This window comes from Carassius gibelio, chromosome B15, assembly GCF_023724105.1.
Source record: "Carassius gibelio isolate Cgi1373 ecotype wild population from Czech Republic chromosome B15, carGib1.2-hapl.c, whole genome shotgun sequence".
NCBI classification, from domain to species: domain Eukaryota; kingdom Metazoa; phylum Chordata; class Actinopteri; order Cypriniformes; family Cyprinidae; genus Carassius; species Carassius gibelio.
In genome coordinates, this window is record NC_068410.1 from 19,961,632 (window position 1) to 19,981,853 (window position 20,222).

Here is a 20,222-nt window from a genome sequence, read left to right on the forward strand (position 1 = left end):
CTTAAAACAGCAGGCGAAAAGTTCCCCAATGACCGGTAAGATTCTAAAGTGCTCATCAATGGATACTTTACTATCCCACAGTAGAGGAGTTGTGAATGGCACTGAAGTGACGTAACTGACGTGGGTAGGTCACATGACAATGACAACATGACATTCATATGTCACTTTCAAGTAGGGCTGGGCATAAAGTTGCTTCCATGATTACTGCTAAAATCGCCATCACCTGCTTATAATTGGAGTAGCATTTAATAAACAGAGCCGTAGATCGCTGACAAGCTACGCAATATCGCGTTCATTATCCCAGATGAATCGCCTTCGATAATGAACGCGATATTGCGTAGCTTGTCAGCGATCTACAGCTCTGTCTATTAAATGCCGCTCCATTTGAAAGCAGGTGATGGCGATTTAGCGCTAATCACGGAACCAGATTTACTGACTAGATGCGCATGATCATATCGTTAGATATTTCGCCCAGCCCTACGTTCAAGTCATGTTGGGAATATTTATTTTACTGATATGTTTCTGTATATGAAAAACTGTATGTATGAGCTCAACACACATAAATGGCACGACAATAATTCCATAAATGAAGTGCAATTTGTTTTTGAATTGACTATCCAACTAGCTAAATTGCATGAGTAAATTATGATACGATATAACTGGATCAACAGCACATTCATAAATTAAACAAAAGCATAAAAAGATGCACATTCTTTATGAATTTGTAGAAGTAGAATTAAGAAATATTGAATCTGTTGTAGAAAAGGTACATAGCATAGCCATCTTGCACAGACCAAACTCATTGTATATCATTACGAGTTCCCAAATTGTAAATGCAAACTTGCCAGGGAGATTTAATTTAGGACACATCCTAGGAAACCCAAAGAGCATCCAGGAACTTCTTCGCCATGGACACCATTCTTTAAAACAATGTGTAAGGCAATTGTTGTAAAGTGCTTTAGCGGGCGATTCGAAACTCTCTGACAATAGACAGCTGCCCGCTGTTGATGTGAGGGTTGCCACCCCCTCTTAAAACCCATGACAATGTGTTCATTTCTCCCGAATGCAAATTAAACTTCTAATCAGAGTCATTTTCTTATCAAATCCAGGACATCTAGACACTACTCGGGGCTTCTGGGTAATTTGCAACCATGTTTCATGCAGCATTTCTTACCCCATAGAGAATCTCTCGTTGTTGCCCACTAAAAACAAAAACAAAGGGGGGGTGGGGGGTGTTAGGAGCAGATTTCCTCATGGAAATTCAGATACTCATTAGAAAATGCCAGTTTCCTTTCCTTGTAATCCCGACTCAAACAAGGCAGCAATTCAGAGCAGAAGTGGTGTAATCTAGGGAATGCATGTTAAACCAGCTATAATTAGCTCTTTACATTATCAAACACAACCCAATTCTCCATTCAATTCATGCTCACTTTTTCCTTAAAAAGTTTTTCCCACTTTTTACTCAAACTGTGTTCAGGGTTTCATTCATGTGTAAAAGACAACGTCTGCCTGTGTTAATATGACTTTCAGGTCACTCTGAGAAACATAACAATCCTGTGGAAACTAAGATTGTGTCACAGTGCCATAGCTGGTCAATGCTTTTAGCGGGCGCCCACATCTCAGCCATCTGCTTGTTTTTCCATACAAACACAAAGACTCTGCAGCCTAAATAAAGCTCAGATTCCTCTGTAAGAGAGCAGACATCTGAAACAAATATTGTTTACGATAAACAATCTTAGGATATAATTAACACAAGGACCGGACTACACTTTTACATTAGAAGTTGAGGTAGTTTGCCATGTAGTCAAACATCAGCAAACCAAATGTATTTGGCCCAAAAAAAAAAAAAAAGCAAACAAAATGTCATTTTTGGGTTCAGGAAAACATTATTTTTAGATTAAATTATAGATTTAATAAAAACTCTAATTTGATTTTGGGCCATAGTAATTGAGAAGGTTTTGTTATGCGGCTACTAAGGTGTTCAGATTGGTTGAAAAATTAGCTAAGTGAAAAGAAAGCTTAACCAAAGACTATAGAATACGCAGGACGTGTCACTCTTTTTGAATGGGAAAAAAAGCAATGCTCAATATGGCCGCACTATTGAACGAAGCTCCGCCTTCTGAGCAAAAGAGCCAATACCTAATCAGCAAAGTCATCGCATCACTACATTAGAAGTCCAGGTTGCCATAGAAACAGTGAGCATTTTGAGATGTGCAATTTGGATTGGGATGCGGACTGGCTGCTCTAGCCTGAACAATACGCTTTTTTTAATTCAATTTGAGCAAAATAATAACAATTATGATTCAGTTGTTGTTAGATATCCTTGGTGAGGCTTCACGATATTGGGAAAAATTTACATTGCGATATTTTATTTTTTTGCGATATATATTGCGATATAAAAAAAAGAAAAATTCTTACAAACAAAAATGGGGTGAGCACACTTACATTCTCATTTTAAATGATTTAAACATCGACACCATCGTGTCAATTGATTAATATGCGCGAGGGAGAGAGAGCAAGACAGCGCTCGTGTTATTAAGACATTGAGCGTGCGGCCGGGGCTCGCTTTGCACGCGCGCTCTCTCTCTCAGGCCGGTGACAGGTGCAATATAAATAGGCGTCGGCTCTATTTCTAGCATGCACGTGTTTTCCGCGCGTCTCACGCAGGCAGTTTGCAAGCTCTAACCTGTTAACATGGGAGCCGAATTAAAAACGGACACGCCACGCAGCTGAGACGCTTGCGCCACGCATCTAGTGTCTCGCCGGCCGCGTGCTCGCGCTCTCTCTCTCTCGTGCACGCTCTTTGGCCCATACAGTTAATGAATAACGGATCAACTATGACAGCTTACATCGCACATCCTGCGATGTGACTATCGTGGATTTTTACATCGCGATATCGATGCTTAAACAACACATCGTGCAGCCCTAATCCTTGGTGATTTCAAATATGAAATTTAATCATAAGCTTGGTGAACATTTTTAGAGAATTTGATGTTTCCCATGCAAAGAGATAGGAGCTGCATTTGCACGCCTGAGAAGCGTTTCAAAGATGGCCGCTGAGTTACATGAATTGTCTTAAAGAAACTTTGACTTGACTTAAAGTACCTAGACATGGCAAAAGTAACTTTCTACATGTAAACTTTGTGTTGTTCATTAATGTGAAATCAACAAATTTATTTATTGAAAAGAACTGACAAAGAAAAAACGATTCATTCTCAAATCAAACAGGACTAGTTCCATTTACTAACAGCTGACAGAAAAAAAATGCACTTGATTTATTAAATATTGCTTGATAAAATGAAAACTATCACACTAAATGTTTAAATACTTAGGCCTAATAATTACTAAAATAGGTCTACCACTAAAAACCTACATTATTTCGAAACTATCAATGCTACAACTGAGAAACGGATCTTTGCTATTTGTAGCAAAACTATACACCCAACATTGTTTCAGGGTGGTTGCTTAGGCTAAAGGTTTTTTTAAATCCCAACCCTATGAGTATGAGCAATAGTGATGCTTGCCTTAGCAAGCACAACTAATTATTCAGTCGTGACATGCTGAATTCAAAGAGAAAATGGAACTGGAAAAATAAATGAGAAGGATTAAATTACCAATCACCCTTTCTGCAATGTTTGGCAAGTGGACAGGTCTTATGGGCCAGACATTTGGCAGATGAACAGTGGCTAGCACTGTAGGCACAGCAAAAGGGCTTAGATAGATCACAGACGCTTCTGTTCGTGCAAATCACACATATATTAGCAAAGGTGGAAAGCATTTAGAAGATGTGCTTGTCCAGCAAATGTCCCTATTAATACTAATACCAAGTACAAATGAGTCAATTTCATGCTTATTATGGCCAAATATACTGCTGCGGCTCCAAAATAGCACATACGATGCCTGGACTGGACTGCATAGACGGTGACAGGCTCACGTTAGCTGAAATATATATGCGAGATAAGGTGAACGGGGCTGAGGAATGAGAGATTAAACTCTCTTAAGCACATGACGTTTATCAAGCGTTTCCATCGGCTGTCTCAAAATTGTTTGTGAATTTCTGGGAAAGCAAAGCTGCTCCTACAAAAGATTGCAATCTCATCTCTCTGCCTTCTGTCTACCTGTTCAAAGTTTTGGAGACAATACACAACAACAAATCACTTGAGATTCTGCACTGAATTCCAAAGCAGTCATGGGGGAAACTCCCAAAAATTACAATTCGGTCATCGTTATCACACTCGTGTTTTTCCAAACATTCCCGTCTCCAGCAAAGCAGTTAAAGAAGAATTTCCAGGCTGCTCTTTTCCATTCAATGAAAGTATGTAGCCTAACCATAAAGGAACGATATAAAGGTGAGTAAATGACAGAATTATACTTTTGGTTGATCTTTCCCTTTAAAAAAAAACGCTCACTGTAAAACCATTAACCGACTCAACTTTTAACCTTTACTTAGAGCACATGCAAGGAGAGGAGAAACATGGCGGTTGTGTTTGAAGCCGGAAGAGTTTGATTACGTAGAATCCTCCTGCATTCTTCACATTTCAGTCGTGGGGTCTGTGTTCAGAAAAGAAAGATCATAGGAAAGAACACATGCTTCCCTTGAACAAATCTAGAGTCTCTAAAGTTCTGGCTTTGTAACAGAAAGCCAGTGTAACAAGTATGAGCTTAATTAAGCATGTACAGGAATACAAGCACATGCCATCCAAGGACACCGTTTAGAGGAATGTACTTCCAACAAGCCACCAAAAGAGAATCAATTGCCAATTCTGATAAGCACTCATGAGTGAGATTTACTCACAGACAACAGAATGTCTCATCTACTGACTATTTTTGGCAATTTATCTGGCACAAAAACCTTAAAGGGTTAGTTCACCCAAGAATTCTGTCATTTACTCACTTTAATTTAGATCCAAACCTGTATATCTGCCTGACAGAAAAAGACAAAAAGCTATTTTAGAGAATGATAGGATCCAAACATCATTGAACCCCACTGGCTTTCATTTCAAACTATCCAACCTAAACCTAACTATTCAGTCCACTATTTTGGAGATCCTGATTTCGTACAAAGTCATTTGTATTGTATGTATTTTTTTTTTTTTAAACAGTCGTGCAAATTAGATGTACTAAATGTAAAAACCTAAAACAGTTACGAATGGCATTTGGAGTGTGTTGAAATACCACCGTTTGTGTTACACAAACGAAAGAATGACATGATTGTGAGTAAATGATGACAACATTTTAATTTTAGGGTGAACTATCCCTTTAACTGTCCTGTAAAAGTGCCAAATATTAACTGAAATGAGTTTTTCGGCCAATAGTCGGATGGGGAATGGCCCCAGAGTTTGACTGAACAGACATTCCATCCCTTATCGTTCATTCCTGGTTTGATGAACTTTCATCTGCATGGCTTTATCTGAGGAATACCGACTCATTGTTACTCAATCAAGCAGCGTCAACAAATTCCTCACCGTCTGACCTGCGCACTCACTGATATTCTTGTGTATCTTCCAAGTCTTCCCTGAAGCAATATCAATATGATTCGATTGATATAACGTTGCCAAGAGGGGGTCAAAACTGATTCCCCCGAATACAGGAAGTCAACACCTCACTAAAAGGTTTCAGCTAAGGACCAGAGTCTAATCTATTGCACATCTGATGTTGAGGTCATCAAGCACACACACACCAGTCTGACATATTTACAACATATTACAACAACATGGACTGTGTCAGATCAAATCTAGGCAGGAATTTACAACAGCTCGATAAACAGTAATCTGAAAAGGATTGGTAAGCGTATCACGTGTACTGATATCAATACATCAGCCAGGTCAATTAATAGGATATTTTGTAATTCTGACATCTGCATTGGGATGTATGTATAATATAAGTAATGCAAGCATCATTATTCTAGACAATATTAATTCAAATTCACTATAATAATTTTTTTTAAATATCAAGAATAAATCAGCTACTTCCACTTCTTAAACTACATCGATAAATCAGCCAGATATCAGCCATGCCAAAAATCTTTAAGCATTGAATATTGGCTAATAGGCTAATGATAAGCTAGTTCCTACTGCAAAACACTGTAACATCTGGAGTCTGAAATCCTAGGGGTCTGAGTGGGTTGCATCTTTCTCAATTTGATGCAACTTCAGCCCACGGCGATATAGAGGACATAAATGAACATAACATTGCACTGCTTTTTATGAAAAGTTCAGTATATGCTTCTCTGGTCATCTTGAACTACCGTGCAATAGGTCAGGAATGGGCTTCAAACCGGTTCCCCAGCCTGTTGTGAATGTACAGGGAGTAGGTCACTACCAGCTGTTTTTGGAACGTCACCAGCTAGAGGTTTATTCAACCAAAGTCAAACCTTCCTAAACAAACTCTATTCTCTTAGGCTCAAGATTAATAATAACCAAACACTTATACATGCACAGCATTTTCCGATTAAGGTCTAGGATATTTTGGTCAGTGCTTTATTCTGAAATAGGTGTTTATAATGTAAACATCATAATCCAAATCAAGTCAAGCGTATTCTTTTACAAAAATATTTGACAGGCCATTTACTATTGTAGTCGTTCTAGACAGTAACCAATTAATCTAATATTTCCATTACAAATAAAAAAAGAGATATTTCCAAAAAATACATTTTTGTGGATGTTGAAGACTCTGTTGTATATTCTGATTAAGTGACTTTTTAATTAACCCGAATTTTGGCGTAATCCAGTTATGTGATTTATTCTAATGTTAACATGAGTCTTAAATAAACAGAATATAATCAAATTCTGAATACATATAAAGTACCGTATCAGATCTAAGTCAAAGCGTCTGTTTCATTTGTGTGATGCCAGACAATCGTTCACCCATCTCAGTTTACACAAAACCCAGCAACGATTATGATTTTACAGGCTTTGGTTGTCATAAACCAATTTACCAGAAATTATTTTAAAATGTGTGAAGACTCTTCTTGAACCTTTTATTTGCCACATACTGCCTGTCAGCTGTAAGACTGTGTATCTGAGCACGGATGTGAGAGCATGTTAAAAGGCAAAGGTGTAACAAACTCCTGATCTAGGTGAAGGAATATGAAACCAATCATAAAATATCACATGCAAACCAGTTTTACTTAAACAGAATAACAAATCTACATACGCTCCTCTAGTTTCCTCTCAATAAATAGCTCAAGTTTGCATAGCCTTACAGGATACCAGAATTGGGAAATGTAGATGAAGGAAAAGAAAAAAGACTGGCGCATACCACAGCATGCCTTGCTCTCTCTTCTCTTGGACTCCTTTATCTGCAGCAGTAACCGGCTCAGAAATTCATCAAGATGAGGAATAACAATAATACTAGTCCAGCAGTAGTCCCATAAACATCGGCGTTTCGCTTCTGCGGCTGTCCGATCGCAATGCAATCTCTTCTTTCAGTGACTGATTGTATTCTGAAAGTTTTCAACAATCTGGTCTGTGGTTCTCTTCCCGAACGCAGCACAAAAGACAAAAAAGCATCGAGGAAAACCCAGACAGGAATATCAGATCACTGTTTCTTAATGGAAAGGAAGGGGGCGTTGAAGGACAGAGAGGGAAAAACAGCCTTGTATCGTTGTGTCTTCCCTTGGGTTCACCACGTTGTTTTTGAGCACTTATAATTTCCTTTGTTGTGTCCAAAACATCTCGAGTTGTCCATATGTTTATCACACATTTCCGCCGTCGGCACGCGGTCTGCGCGGAACAGCGCGAGTCTCCAGCGGAAAGAAAAAGACTTCTCCCAGCATTAAGACGAGATTCAGTGACGGAGCGCGTGTGAATGTGTGTGTTAATGTGTTTTTTCGGCTTCCCAATAATGGCGGCCCTTCTCCCGTTTTCGGTCTCTCCTCCCTCCTCTGTAGTCTCGCGCATGGACACAATTACCGCACACACACACGCGCGAGCTCACACACGGTTATTATTATTATAACGCCAGCATACATAACTAAATATGCTGTTATCAGAGTGGAATTAGGACTGGTGTTATAATTGTTGCTTTTTCTTATGAAAACAAATAAGATGCTAGTCAGTAACAAACATTCTCCACAGAGGAGAGGATGGGAGTGTTGCCACAAGGGCTCAATCTCAGAACTGTACAAGTCCAGGCAGTCAGCCTCCAAATGTAAATAATAAATCAAATAAAAGATGAAATCAAATAATTAGAAAAGGTTTTCTTTCGGTTTATTTTATTTATTTATTTTATTGATTTATTTATTTAAATTAATTTAGTTGGTTGGTTTTTAGCTGAAAGGTTCCCAGGACAAGGGTATTTTTCATAAAAGTAAATAAATCATAAAGTTATTTCACCATGGTAATTATAATTTAATAAAACTAAACTAAAAATGTTAAAGGAAATAAAACTGAAATAAAACAAAATGAAATATTACATGAAAACACTAAGGAAATGTAAAAAAAAAAATGTTTAAGTTGAAGCACTAAAAGTAATAACAGTAAATAAAATATAACATATATTAAATAAAAACTAGTAAAAATTTTAAGGAAAATAAAATAATAAAATGGCAAACATATCAAAGCTAATGAATGGTAAAAAAAATGATATATATATATATATATATATATATATATATATATATATATATATATATATATATATATATATATATATATATACTAAAATAATGTTGGTTGTCACATGGTTGGACACATTAAATTGTTTTACTGTTTAAAATTTGATGAAAAGTCAAAAATATGCTATTTAGTGGCAGGGTCCATTGTGACAACTTGCCCCAACATAATTTTCCCTCAGCTTTAAACTATTGTTGCCTCCAGTTTCTGTTACTGTGTTTCTGTTCAGTTCTTACGTTCTCACCATCATATTGTGAGTTCAACCAGAGAGAGTCATTTGGGGTAAAAGTTTAATAAAAGTTCTCATGCTTTCTGTTTTTAGCTATAAGTAGTCCTACAAAACTATATATGCAGTGTGGTTTTAATATTACAGAAACAAAAGCTAAATCAAGTGATTTGCAGTTAATCATAGTATTTATCATGACACCATTAAAAAAAAAAAAAAACAGCGGCCTTCCACACAGTGCTTTTGGTGAAGTGTAGAAACTGCGAAGGTCTCTGCTCCCACCTCTGGACTGCAGCTGAAATATTTCTACGTCCCAAATGCCACCACATTCTTCGCTCTCACAGTTGTGCAATCTCTGAACAATCAGAGCCCCAACCCCCTTCTGACTATGAGCAGAGACCCTTGTTATCTGGACAGTGTTCTGCAGTAGACAAACTTACTACCCTTAAAAAAGATGAATTACAGAACAGAGATGTGGAGATGTAACACAGATCTGATTCTCCATTTTATAAGATGTATCCAGAAATATGGCAAGAAACGTGTGAAAGGATATGATGCATGTTTGTGTATTATGTATAGATAAACTTCTGGAATGAGCCTCACAAAAAATTATAGTATTATAATTTATTATAACTTATTATAGGTAAAACTCTTCTTCTTACATAAAAAGTAATAACAATACCCTAATAATAAGTAACATAATAATAAGTAACATTATTGTAAATAAATTTTTGAAAGAACTGAAAAAAATTATATATATATATATATATATATATATATATATATATATATATATATATATATATATATATATATATATATATATATGTGGGTGTATGTGTATATGTATATATATATATATATATATATATATATATATATGTGTGTGTGTGTGTGTGTGTGTGTGTGTGTGTGTGTGTGTGTGTGTGTGTATATATATATATATATATATATATATATATATATATATATATATATATATATGTATGTATATGTGTATTTATGTGTATATGTGTATATATGTATATGTATATATATATATATATATATATGTATATATATATATATGTATATATATATATATATATATATATATATATATATATATATATATATATATATATATATATATGTATGTATATGTGTATTTATGTGTATATGTGTATATATGTATATGTATATATATATATATATATATATATATATATATATATATATATATATATATATATATGTATATATATATATATATATATATATATATATATATATATGTATGTATGTATGTATGTATGTATGTATGTATGTATGTATATATATATATATATATGTATATATATATATATATATATATATATATATATATATATATATATATATATATATATATATATGTCATACGATTTGCAGGTCTTCCATTAATTATTAAGTTTTTATGATAAATATATATTAATTTATAAACTAACATAAAGCAACAGTCATTTCAAACATCTGTTATTAAAAAAAAAAAAAAACTTTAAGTCATGTGCTATCCTTGACAGTTCAACCCCGGTGTAAGATTGTAATTGTAGTACGGAACGGTACATTCTCCTGATACGCTTGTATGTTATCAGCTAGCTTAGAAAACTACATTACCCATCATTCCTAGCGCCAACGGCCTCTGCTCGCATCCTGTCGGGTGAAGATAGCGGGCGGCTACAGAACCTAACCCAGTCTGAGGCTGCTGCTTTATTTCGTATTTAAATCCATTAAACATTGATTGAAATAACTCAGGCCACCGTGAACGATAAATACCAAGCATAATGGTAAGTGTACATGCCAATTTTTGCTTGTTACAATTATTTATTTTGAGTTAATTCGACTGTCTTTTTTTTCTCTGCTAACAGGCTTGTGTGATATTTGTCAATTATAACAACACGACACAAGGTCATATTAAACTATATTGACATTTAGTGTTGAACATAGTATCCAGTAGAGAAAAAAATAATAATAATCGGACTTTCAATATTCTCTCTCGCGTCAGAATAGAAATAACGCTGAATGAATAAAGCTAAATGCTCATGGCTAACCTAACGTTAGTTATCTTATGGAAGCTCTGTATAATTTCTGTTGCATATCAATAATGTATTTACATTTAAATAATAATACTTTACACAATACATTTATAATGGCATACTTTTATATTATACGTATTCATATTATATTAGTTCAATTCGATGCCATTATTCATACATAAAAGCATGTCCTCTGAATGATATTTGATGATTTCTGAGAAATCAGTTTAAACTTTCCTTCTGTTGTTCTCGAGCAGATCCGCTTCATCCTGATCCAGAACCGGGCGGGGAAGACCCGGCTGGCCAAGTGGTACATGCAGTTTGATGATGATGAGAAGCAGAAGCTGATTGAAGAGGTTCATGCTGTAGTGACAGTCCGTGATGCCAAGCACACCAACTTTGTAGAGGTGCAACACTCACTTTTTAACAGTTTTACTCACTTTTCATTTTTAAAATATGAGTATAATTCTTATAGGATTGGTAAAAATATGATTACACGCGTACATTGTTGTTTTAAAGGTCTTATCCTGTAAATTACAAATGGTGGTGTCTTGCATGTTTAACATTATTTTCTTCTGCAGTTCAGAAACTTCAAGATCATTTACAGGCGGTACGCGGGCCTGTACTTTTGCATCTGTGTGGATGTGACGGACAATAATCTGGCTTACCTGGAAGCTATTCACAACTTTGTTGAGGTAAATGAGGAGCTAGCTTTAAACAAATAGTTCACCCAAAAATAGAAATTAGATTAGAGATGAGTTTGCATGTTTGGATAAATGTAGCATTACTTCACTTGGTAAACAATGAGTCCGCACACCAGAAATTGCTAAGGAGTACTAAGCTTCTGAGTATTAAGTTATAGTGTTGTCACGGTACCAAAATTTCAGTATTCGGTACCGATAACAGTGAAAATCCACGGTTCTCGGTACCAATTTTGGTACCAAAGCAAGACACAAAAATATGCTAATAAAAAAAACAAAAAACTTTTTAGCTCTAAAAATAAAACCAATGCCATTCTTTATACTTATTTACAATTGTGTTTAAAGTTTTTCTACAAGTTATATAATTATGAAAAACAGTAAACAAGTTTCACCTAAATTTAATTTGTCTTTTAATTTATGACATTTAAACATATTATTTTTGGTAAACATGGGATTTGCTATTAAAATTAGAACATGGAAGAAATATTGTGATTTATTTCTTTAAAAAATAAAGTTTTATAAATTTTTTCAACAGTAGTAGCAGTATCACATACATTTTACTAAATAATAGTAATATTTCTAGCACAATGCCTTTATGTAAAAATTAACTTTTAGGCCAAATGAATGCATATTTGTCATTTTAACTGAACTTAAGACTGCTGGTGATGCTTAAGATATTTTTGGTCATTGAGGGTTTCTGTGAAAAAATAGTAATAGATCATATTAATTATTATTAAAAAACACTACTACTACTACTAATTCTACTATCACACTAATGTATATACAAGCCAATGAAATTGCCATTTGCGCATTAGCTCCGCCCACTACTGGAGAAACCGGTAGGTCTTCTGCTTGTTCAAAAATGAATATGAATAATTCTAAATGAACTCCATTATTTTGACAGAAGACAACAAAGAATAGTTTACATATAGCGTGCCGATTCAGCGTGGTAAGACTCTCGCTCTCTCTCTTTGCATGCACGAGAAACAGTGCTATCAATAAAGCGACGGTGCTATCAGTAAAGCGGAGTCGTGCGCCTTCACACAGAGTTTACAGAGCATCAAATGCAGGTGCGCTGTGCGTCCATTGAGATGAACTGAAAAGTTCAGATCGCTGGATGGAGAGAGAACTCTGAAGCTCAGATGCTGAAATTAATGCAAGCGTCATGCGCTTCAGTCTATGTAGTAAACAAACCCGCTTGTTTCTGCCATTCATTAATTCACACAGAGACGCGCAGAACACGGATTCATATTTCAAGCAACATTTACGGTTTAACATTTACAGATACTGGTCCATATGGAGATTTGATTTGATTAATTTATGCTAACTTTGACAAATTCCATGACTGTCCATATTAAAATGTAAGTTTCATTTTCATGACTGGATTTTGAGATTCCGTCCTCGTTTTCTGCTTCGCGGAAATCATAGCGCTGAACCGGGTTTGAACGGGACCTCGGTACCACCGGTACTTAAAGAAACCTGGTACCGTCACATTTAAAACATTTTAGTACCGACTTGGTACCGAAGTACTGGGTCTTTTGACAACACTACTAATTTATTAACCCAACAATAGTTGGTTAGTCAGTTACGTTTTTTTGCAGTGGGCCGCGCAAACATTTGTGTTTGTTTGTGTGGGCTGCGAGGTGAAAAAGGTTGGGAACCACTGATATATACATATGTAACGTGTTTCAAATTTCTATGCAAGTGACAATAATAGTGATAATATTATTGCACTTTTAGTTTTATAAAATAAAGTGTGGTAATATTATATTTTAAAATAAAAAAGGAGAATTAAATAAATACAAATACAGTTATTTTATAGTAAACTTAAAAATAAAATGAAAATATTATATAAAAATTTTTTTTTTTATTTTATGAATTGTATTATTTTCAACCTTAAAGTCATCAGGCTTTTATTTTGGCAGGCTGCCGGCAAGTAAGTATATGCGCTTCCAGGTTTAGAACTGCCGCATTGTGCTTTAAAAACGGCAGCGAGTAGCCTAGATTTGTGCTTTCAATTTGAATAGAAATCTTATGCAGTACAGCTTGTCGATCTAAACTGGTAATAGTGCATTAACAGCTGAAAAACATGTCTATACACAAATGCACTGACAACTTTTTTACAGCACATCTTTTATTTTGGTTGCACATGCGGACCTTCGGACCACTTGTGTATATATATATATATATATATGTGTATATATTCATCTCCCACAAAATAACATCTAATGTGTTCTGCATTCAGTTGAGCAGCTAAATGGTGTAATCATCATGCTTCCTGAGTAATAAATTGATTACGCTGCCCAGAATCCATAATTAAAAACCTCTCTTAAATGCACTTTTATTAACCGTTAATCAAAATGAGATATGCAGACTCTTAAGGGAAGTGTGGGCTGTTAGCTTTAAAACGTCGTCAGGAGATTAACTTTAATGAAGGTCTTTAATGTTCAGCATGATAAATGTGCTTTGCATTGGTTTTTAAAAGTGATTGGCTGCTTGTTCTTCCTCAAATATCAGCATAAGCTCCTATTCATTAAAAGGAATACTGTAAGATTGGATTAAGAGTAATTCACTCCCGACCTTCAATAAGAAGAATCATTTTGACCAAACAGTCACAGTTATTAAGCAGATTGAAAATGCTTAAAGTATGTTAAAAATGAAAAAAAAAAAAAAATTTGAGCAATCAAGCATGTTTTCCATGCTTTTATTTCTATTAAATGGAAACAAGGGAGAATAATTTTATTTATAGCCGAGTTTCCACCACTAGAACTTTACCCAGGAACTAGGGACTTTGTTCTGGTACTCGGTGTGTTTCCACCGCAGGAACCAGGAACTAAATAAAGTTCTGGGTAAAAAAAATGCCTCTCAGAAAGTCCCTGCTGGCGAGGTGGTACTTTTTCAAAGTTCCGGAACTTTTGGGGGCGGGACTTAGGCACTAAACATGCTGATTGGTTGAGTTCACGCAGCACTTTGATTTCAACCACCATTTATTCGGATCATTTTCAAAATATTACTGTTAGTGTCATGAAATGTAATTTTAAAAGTATTTCAGGCGAGAATGTAGTCTGCAAACTCAAATCTGCGGTTTAGTTATAGTTAATGGTTTAATTATAAACCATTAACATGTTACAATGAAAATAAAAAGAGTAAACGCATATATCAAAACGCACTTTCACGCTTACAGTTAGTCCAAAATTCAGCAGCACATCTTTTAACAGGAACCAAAAAGTGAGCTCATATAACTCCAATTCTTGCCTCATTGCACTGGCTTCCTGTTCGTTTTAGGATTGATTTTAAGATTTTATTGTTTGTTTTTAAAGCTGTAAATGGACTGGCTCCAACAAATATCTCGGACCTCATCCAAATTTATACGCCAGCGCGGACACTGAGGTCAGAGGGCCAGCTACAGCTTGCAGTCCCTAAGTCAAGACTTAAAACTCGGGGGGACAGGGCATTTTCTGTGGTTGGACCTAAACTATGGAACGCTCTGCCCCTCCATGTACGAATTGCCTCTACAGTTGAGTGTTTTAAGGCTCGTCTAAAGACTAATTTTTATTCTTTGGCTTTTAACTGCATATGAGTTTTTTGGTCCTTTATGGTATTTATTATTTTTATCTTTTGTATTCTTTATATTTTAATTGCTTTGAATCTTTTGTGCAGCACTTTGGAAACTTTGTGTTTGTAAAATGTGCTATAGACATAAAAGTGGATTGGATTGAAAATATACTGTGAGGAAAATAGTAGTAGCCAAGGCGAGCTGACGGATGTTATCAAGTATGCTGCTGTTTGCAGAATTACTGGACTTGCGTCGTCCCGTTCGCGGGAGATCACACTTCTGAGTCGAACTCATATAGTCGAAACTACAGAGGATGCAAGTCTGAAATTTGTGTACCGTATTTTACGGACTATATATTTTTTTCATAGTTTGGCTGGTCCTGCGACTTATAGTCAGGTGCGACTTATTTATCAAAATAAATTTGACATGAACCAAGAGAAATGAACCAAGAGAAAACATTACCGTCTACAGCCGCGAGAGGGCGCTCTATGCTGCTCCGTGCTCCTGTAGCCTCTCCTTGAAAACATAAAGCATTGTTCTATATAAATGCGACTTATTGTTCAGTGCGACTTATATATGTTTTTTTCCTCATGAGGTATTTTTGGACTGATGCGACTTGTAGTCCGAAAAATACGGTACTTTGAGAAATGCGCACAGACCTACGTCACCAGACGTTTTGCTTATCTTCACCGTACTTTTGACCATGGTGGAAACACAGAAAGCAACAGGTCTGGGGGGGGGGGGGGGGGGGGGGGTGGTGGAATAGTTCCTGGGAAAATAAAAGTTCCAGTTACAATTGTTCCGGGTAATTTTGGTGGATATTAGTGAAGAGGATCGCGCAGAACATGTTAAAGCATGGCTCTTAATGCTGCGTTTTTTGCTTGTTGTTGTGTCATACTTTTATATAGGCTGTTGTTTGTAAATGCTACTGCTTCTGTTAGCACTTAATAGATGGTTTTATTCTAGTCAATGCTTTAATACAGTACAACGAACACACACTCACCATGTTTGACGTGGCTGATAATAACCATGTGAAAATAAGTGTATAATTGGAACAGTTCATCTTTGGAGCTGAGCTGATAATCTGAGAGAGAGAGAGATGCAGAGCAGGGCGACCCGAGGAACAGGATTGAGAACCGCTGCTTTGTGAATCCAGTAGAATTGTTGGAAGACAGAATCGTGATTCATATATGAACAGATTTTTACGTGCACCTCTTGTTTTCTAGTCCTCTTCTCTAAAGCAGCAGAACATGGCCCCGCCCCCTTTGTTGTGTGTTCCCGGGGCGGGGGTTTACGTGGGTTTGTTACGTCACTGCATTAAAATCACTGGCATTATGTAATTTTAAATTGTCAACAAACTGATACTGAATATATTGTTCTTAATGAATGTAAGTGTAATGTTCAGTCTTACCCTTAACGATTCCAATCTAAATTCCTTTTAATGAAACGGATGATTAGTCAGCATCTGCGAGAGCTCTCACCAGGTAAATAAAGGAGTGAAGGAGTGTTTCTGTTGGTGTCTGAGAGAGTAATGGCATGTCCAGCAGCCAGGAGTTCATGAACATGGTGACATGGATTCGAGGACTTCCTCTGACCCTCACTGTAAACAACTCCCCCATCACTTCAGCTTCACTTCACTCTCTATTCTGAATAACACTGGATTCAACACTAACAAATGCTCAACAGCTACCCGTCACTGATTCTGCTGCTACTTTTTGAGGAGAACGATCGACTGCTGTGGTTAAGCGTATCCTGAGAAGATGTTGAATTCATTGGAACTGATCTGTATTTTTTTCTTTTTTTCACAGGTTTTGAATGAGTATTTCCACAATGTGTGTGAATTAGATCTGGTCTTCAATTTCTACAAGGTAAGTGGAGAATTGAACACGGTGAAAAAATTGTGTGTGTGTGTGTATATATGTATATATATATATATATATCTATCTATCTCTATCACACTACCATTCAAAAGTTTAAGATCGGTAAGATTTTTTATATTTTTTTTATCAATGTTGTGCTCCTCAAAGCTATATTTATTTGATCAAAAAATACAGAAAACCCTGTCATTTTGTGAAATATTATTGCAACTTAAAATTTTAATATACTTTAAAATACAATTTATTCCTGTGATGCAAAGCTGTATTTTCAGCATCATTCCTCCAGTCTTCAGTGTCACATGATCCTTCAGAAATCATACTGATAAACTGATTTGGTTCTCAAGAAATATTAATTATCATCATCAATGTGGAAACTATGATAGGACAGTTTCAGGATTATTGGATGAATATAAAGTTAAGAAAGTACAGCATTTATTTTTATATATAAATCTTATTGTTATAATTATTATTATTAATTTTGTTTATTGGCACATTTTATCAATGTAATGTGTTCTTGATAAATAAAAGTATTTATTTCTTCCAAAACAAAACACAAAAATGCACTGACATGATTCAGTAAGACTTGGCTAAACCAATCAGAGGTGTTATTGTAAAGGTAAATGCATGCTTGCATCTATCCTTGCAGTTTGTCAGTTAGAGGAGCATTGAGAAGAGCTGAAAGAGCACAGCAGCTAAATCTAGTGAGAGAAAAAGATGTAATTAGCTCTGTTTCAGCAGCAATGCGGCTCCATGGCAACAGTCATACAGTTAGGAACATCCACATCCATTCAGCACGAGAGAGAGGAAGGAAAACCAGGAGTAATTATAGAAAAACAAGTGAATTGCATTTGATTTCTGATCCCACCTCGGCCCACACCAAAGCCACGCTGATGAGATTTGATCTGTGTTAACCCTGGAAAATCTACTTTATGAAATAAGTCAGAAATATCAGATTTTTTGAAATGGAACAATTTATTGAAACTTTAAACAAAATATGTACAAATATAATAAGATACATCATGCTTTTATGGCTTCGGGTACAATATGGACATCTTATTTACTGTAAGTGGGACAAAAGCACAATTTTTATTCAGAGAACCAAACTGAGAAGAAAAATTCAATTTGATGCAGTCACTGATATTAATATCACCAAAAAAAGCATGAAATTCTGATTGCTTGTCATTTAAATGAGAGCAATCCTTATAATAGTATAACAGGCTATTAACGTAGTTTAAGCATATAACTAAGAGTAAGTCATAATAAGATGATATTCTAATGTTTAGTTTATGACCAAAGCTCTGTAGTTTTTATTGTGGACAAGTGAACATGAAGTATTAGGTTATTACTAACAATATTTCAAAATGGGTAATGATTTTGCAGCAAAAAGACGTGGGCTAAAAGTCTGTTTACTTGCTAAAAAGTCTAACCTATCATTCAGATGACAGAAGGCGTGTAGATTGTATAAAACTGTTTTTTCAGGAAGTTTAGGTCAGGTTGATAACTTTGAGGTTTTGCATATCAAATATAAGTTACGCTCATGAATGAACTGTTTTAAAACGGACCTGTTGCGCTGGTGTTTCAGGTGTACACCGTGGTGGACGAGATGTTTCTGGCAGGAGAGATCAGAGAGACCAGCCAGACGAAGGTGCTCAAGCAGCTCCTCATGCTGCAGTCTTTAGAGTAACGAGCCTGTCAATCAATCAACCACCATTACTACAGGCCCCGCCCACTTCCACAGGCTCCGCCCACCCCCGCTGCGGCCAAGCCTTATTATTTTTCTTGCTGAAATACATCCGCTTACATTTCACCTTCTCTTTAAAATTCACGTCCACGATGAAGGACGTTGCCTTTCTTTTCACATCCGCAAGTTTATAACATTTTACACATTTCACATTTATTAAACCTCCCTGGTTATTGACCTAATTGTTCTTTGGCATAGCCAGAGTTGAATACTTCAGCAATTTTACAGCACAGTAGACTTCAGTGTCTCAAAGCCCATTCATTAACACTAACACAGATCACAGCATCACACCGGCCAAAATCCTCCGAACCCAAATCCATGGGCTGCACTAATATATACAACTTGATTTTATCAAATAAATCCAGCTCAGTTCATGAAATATTCAAATCAAATGTTAAGAATCTGTGAAGGTTGTTTTTTGTATCGTGTACATATAGCTACGTTATATATGCATCTGTTTTAAAATGTAAATGTTATGAACTAACCAGTCATTCCAGGCATCTAAAACACTCAGTTCCTGCTCGTTGTAATTGCATTGAAGACTGTTGTCTTGGTTTTATGGAGAACTCGAGCCAGCGATTAGCGAGCGCTTTACAGAACAAGGCTGAGTGGAAGAATGGAGCTCAGAGGGAAAAGGACAAAAGATGGTCTACTTTTAATTTTCTCTTTTGTGGCGCCGGGTCCCTCGCGCCAGGAGCTCTATAGCAACTGCTCGGCCTCGAATCATTCCCTCACAGATCGATTAATGAGTTACTATGAGACTCGGTCTTCATTTTGTGTGTATGTGTCCCTTCTGCCTGTTTGTCCCCGTGAGATTGCAGAGTAAAAGATGATGTAAGTGGTGTTACTCTCGCGTGTGTTGCTGTCAGTGTATATATATATCAATGCAGGTAAATAAAATATATTACAACTACTTAAAATGTGTGCATTTCATATAAAGTCATTGCGTTGAAGACCGATCAGTGAAAGCATTTTTTTTTTCATGTACTATAGCGCCATCTGCCGGATACTGACGATCATGCAAGTATTTGACGAGGTCACTAGTTTGTAGTGATGTATTTTTGGTTTTGGTCAACGGGTTAATGTGAAACTGATATTATATTAATGCATGAATATGTACCATATAATGATATTTGTAATTATAATAACTAAAATGTATGATTCAAATTAAAATATATAAATATTTCAGGTAAACATACTATTTAATTACATAAAGGTTGTATTGCTTAATAATAACCAATACCAAAAACTTAGTAACCAAAAAAATGTATGGGTGTTTGCTTGCTTTTTTTCATACAGAAATCCTGTTTGAGTAAAACTCGCATCATATGAACATGAAATCATCGCCTCTTTAAATGGTTACATGTTCAGGGTTGGGAGCATTTCAATCTCTTGTGAATGTCACGTTTTATGCATCTGTCACTATAGAAATGTATGTAACTGGATACTAAA

At 35.8% G+C, this 20,222-nt stretch overlaps 2 protein-coding genes across 2 annotated transcripts in view; one reads left to right on the forward strand and one right to left on the reverse strand.

The window, feature by feature from the left end:
- arhgap35a (Rho GTPase activating protein 35a) overlaps positions 1–7,902 on the reverse strand; it is a 73,540-nt gene extending 65,638 nt beyond the window's left edge. Inside the window, exon 1 of the mRNA XM_052576608.1 lies at positions 7,261–7,902. The gene's annotated coding sequence lies outside the window, so the exon portion shown is untranslated. The remainder of the gene's footprint in view (positions 1–7,260) is intronic.
- A 2,575-nt stretch (positions 7,903–10,477) lies between these two features.
- Positions 10,478–19,690, forward strand: ap2s1 (adaptor related protein complex 2 subunit sigma 1). The gene is made up of 5 exons (XM_052576615.1): positions 10,478–10,646; positions 11,153–11,302; positions 11,477–11,590; positions 16,961–17,020; positions 18,612–19,690. The coding sequence occupies exons 1-5, from the start codon at positions 10,644–10,646 to the stop codon at positions 18,711–18,713; spliced, it is 429 nt and encodes a 142-aa protein (XP_052432575.1). The 5' UTR covers positions 10,478–10,643; the 3' UTR covers positions 18,714–19,690.
- The last annotated feature ends 532 nt before the right edge of the window (positions 19,691–20,222 follow it).

Excerpts from the sequence above, each read along its gene's own strand:
- ap2s1 (XM_052576615.1), top strand. Across the intron at positions 11,591-16,960 it reads CTATTCACAACTTTGTTGAG|GTTTTGAATGAGTATTTCCA; the intron begins GTAAATGAGGAG and ends TTTTTTTCACAG. Across the intron at positions 17,021-18,611 it reads TGGTCTTCAATTTCTACAAG|GTGTACACCGTGGTGGACGA; the intron begins GTAAGTGGAGAA and ends CTGGTGTTTCAG.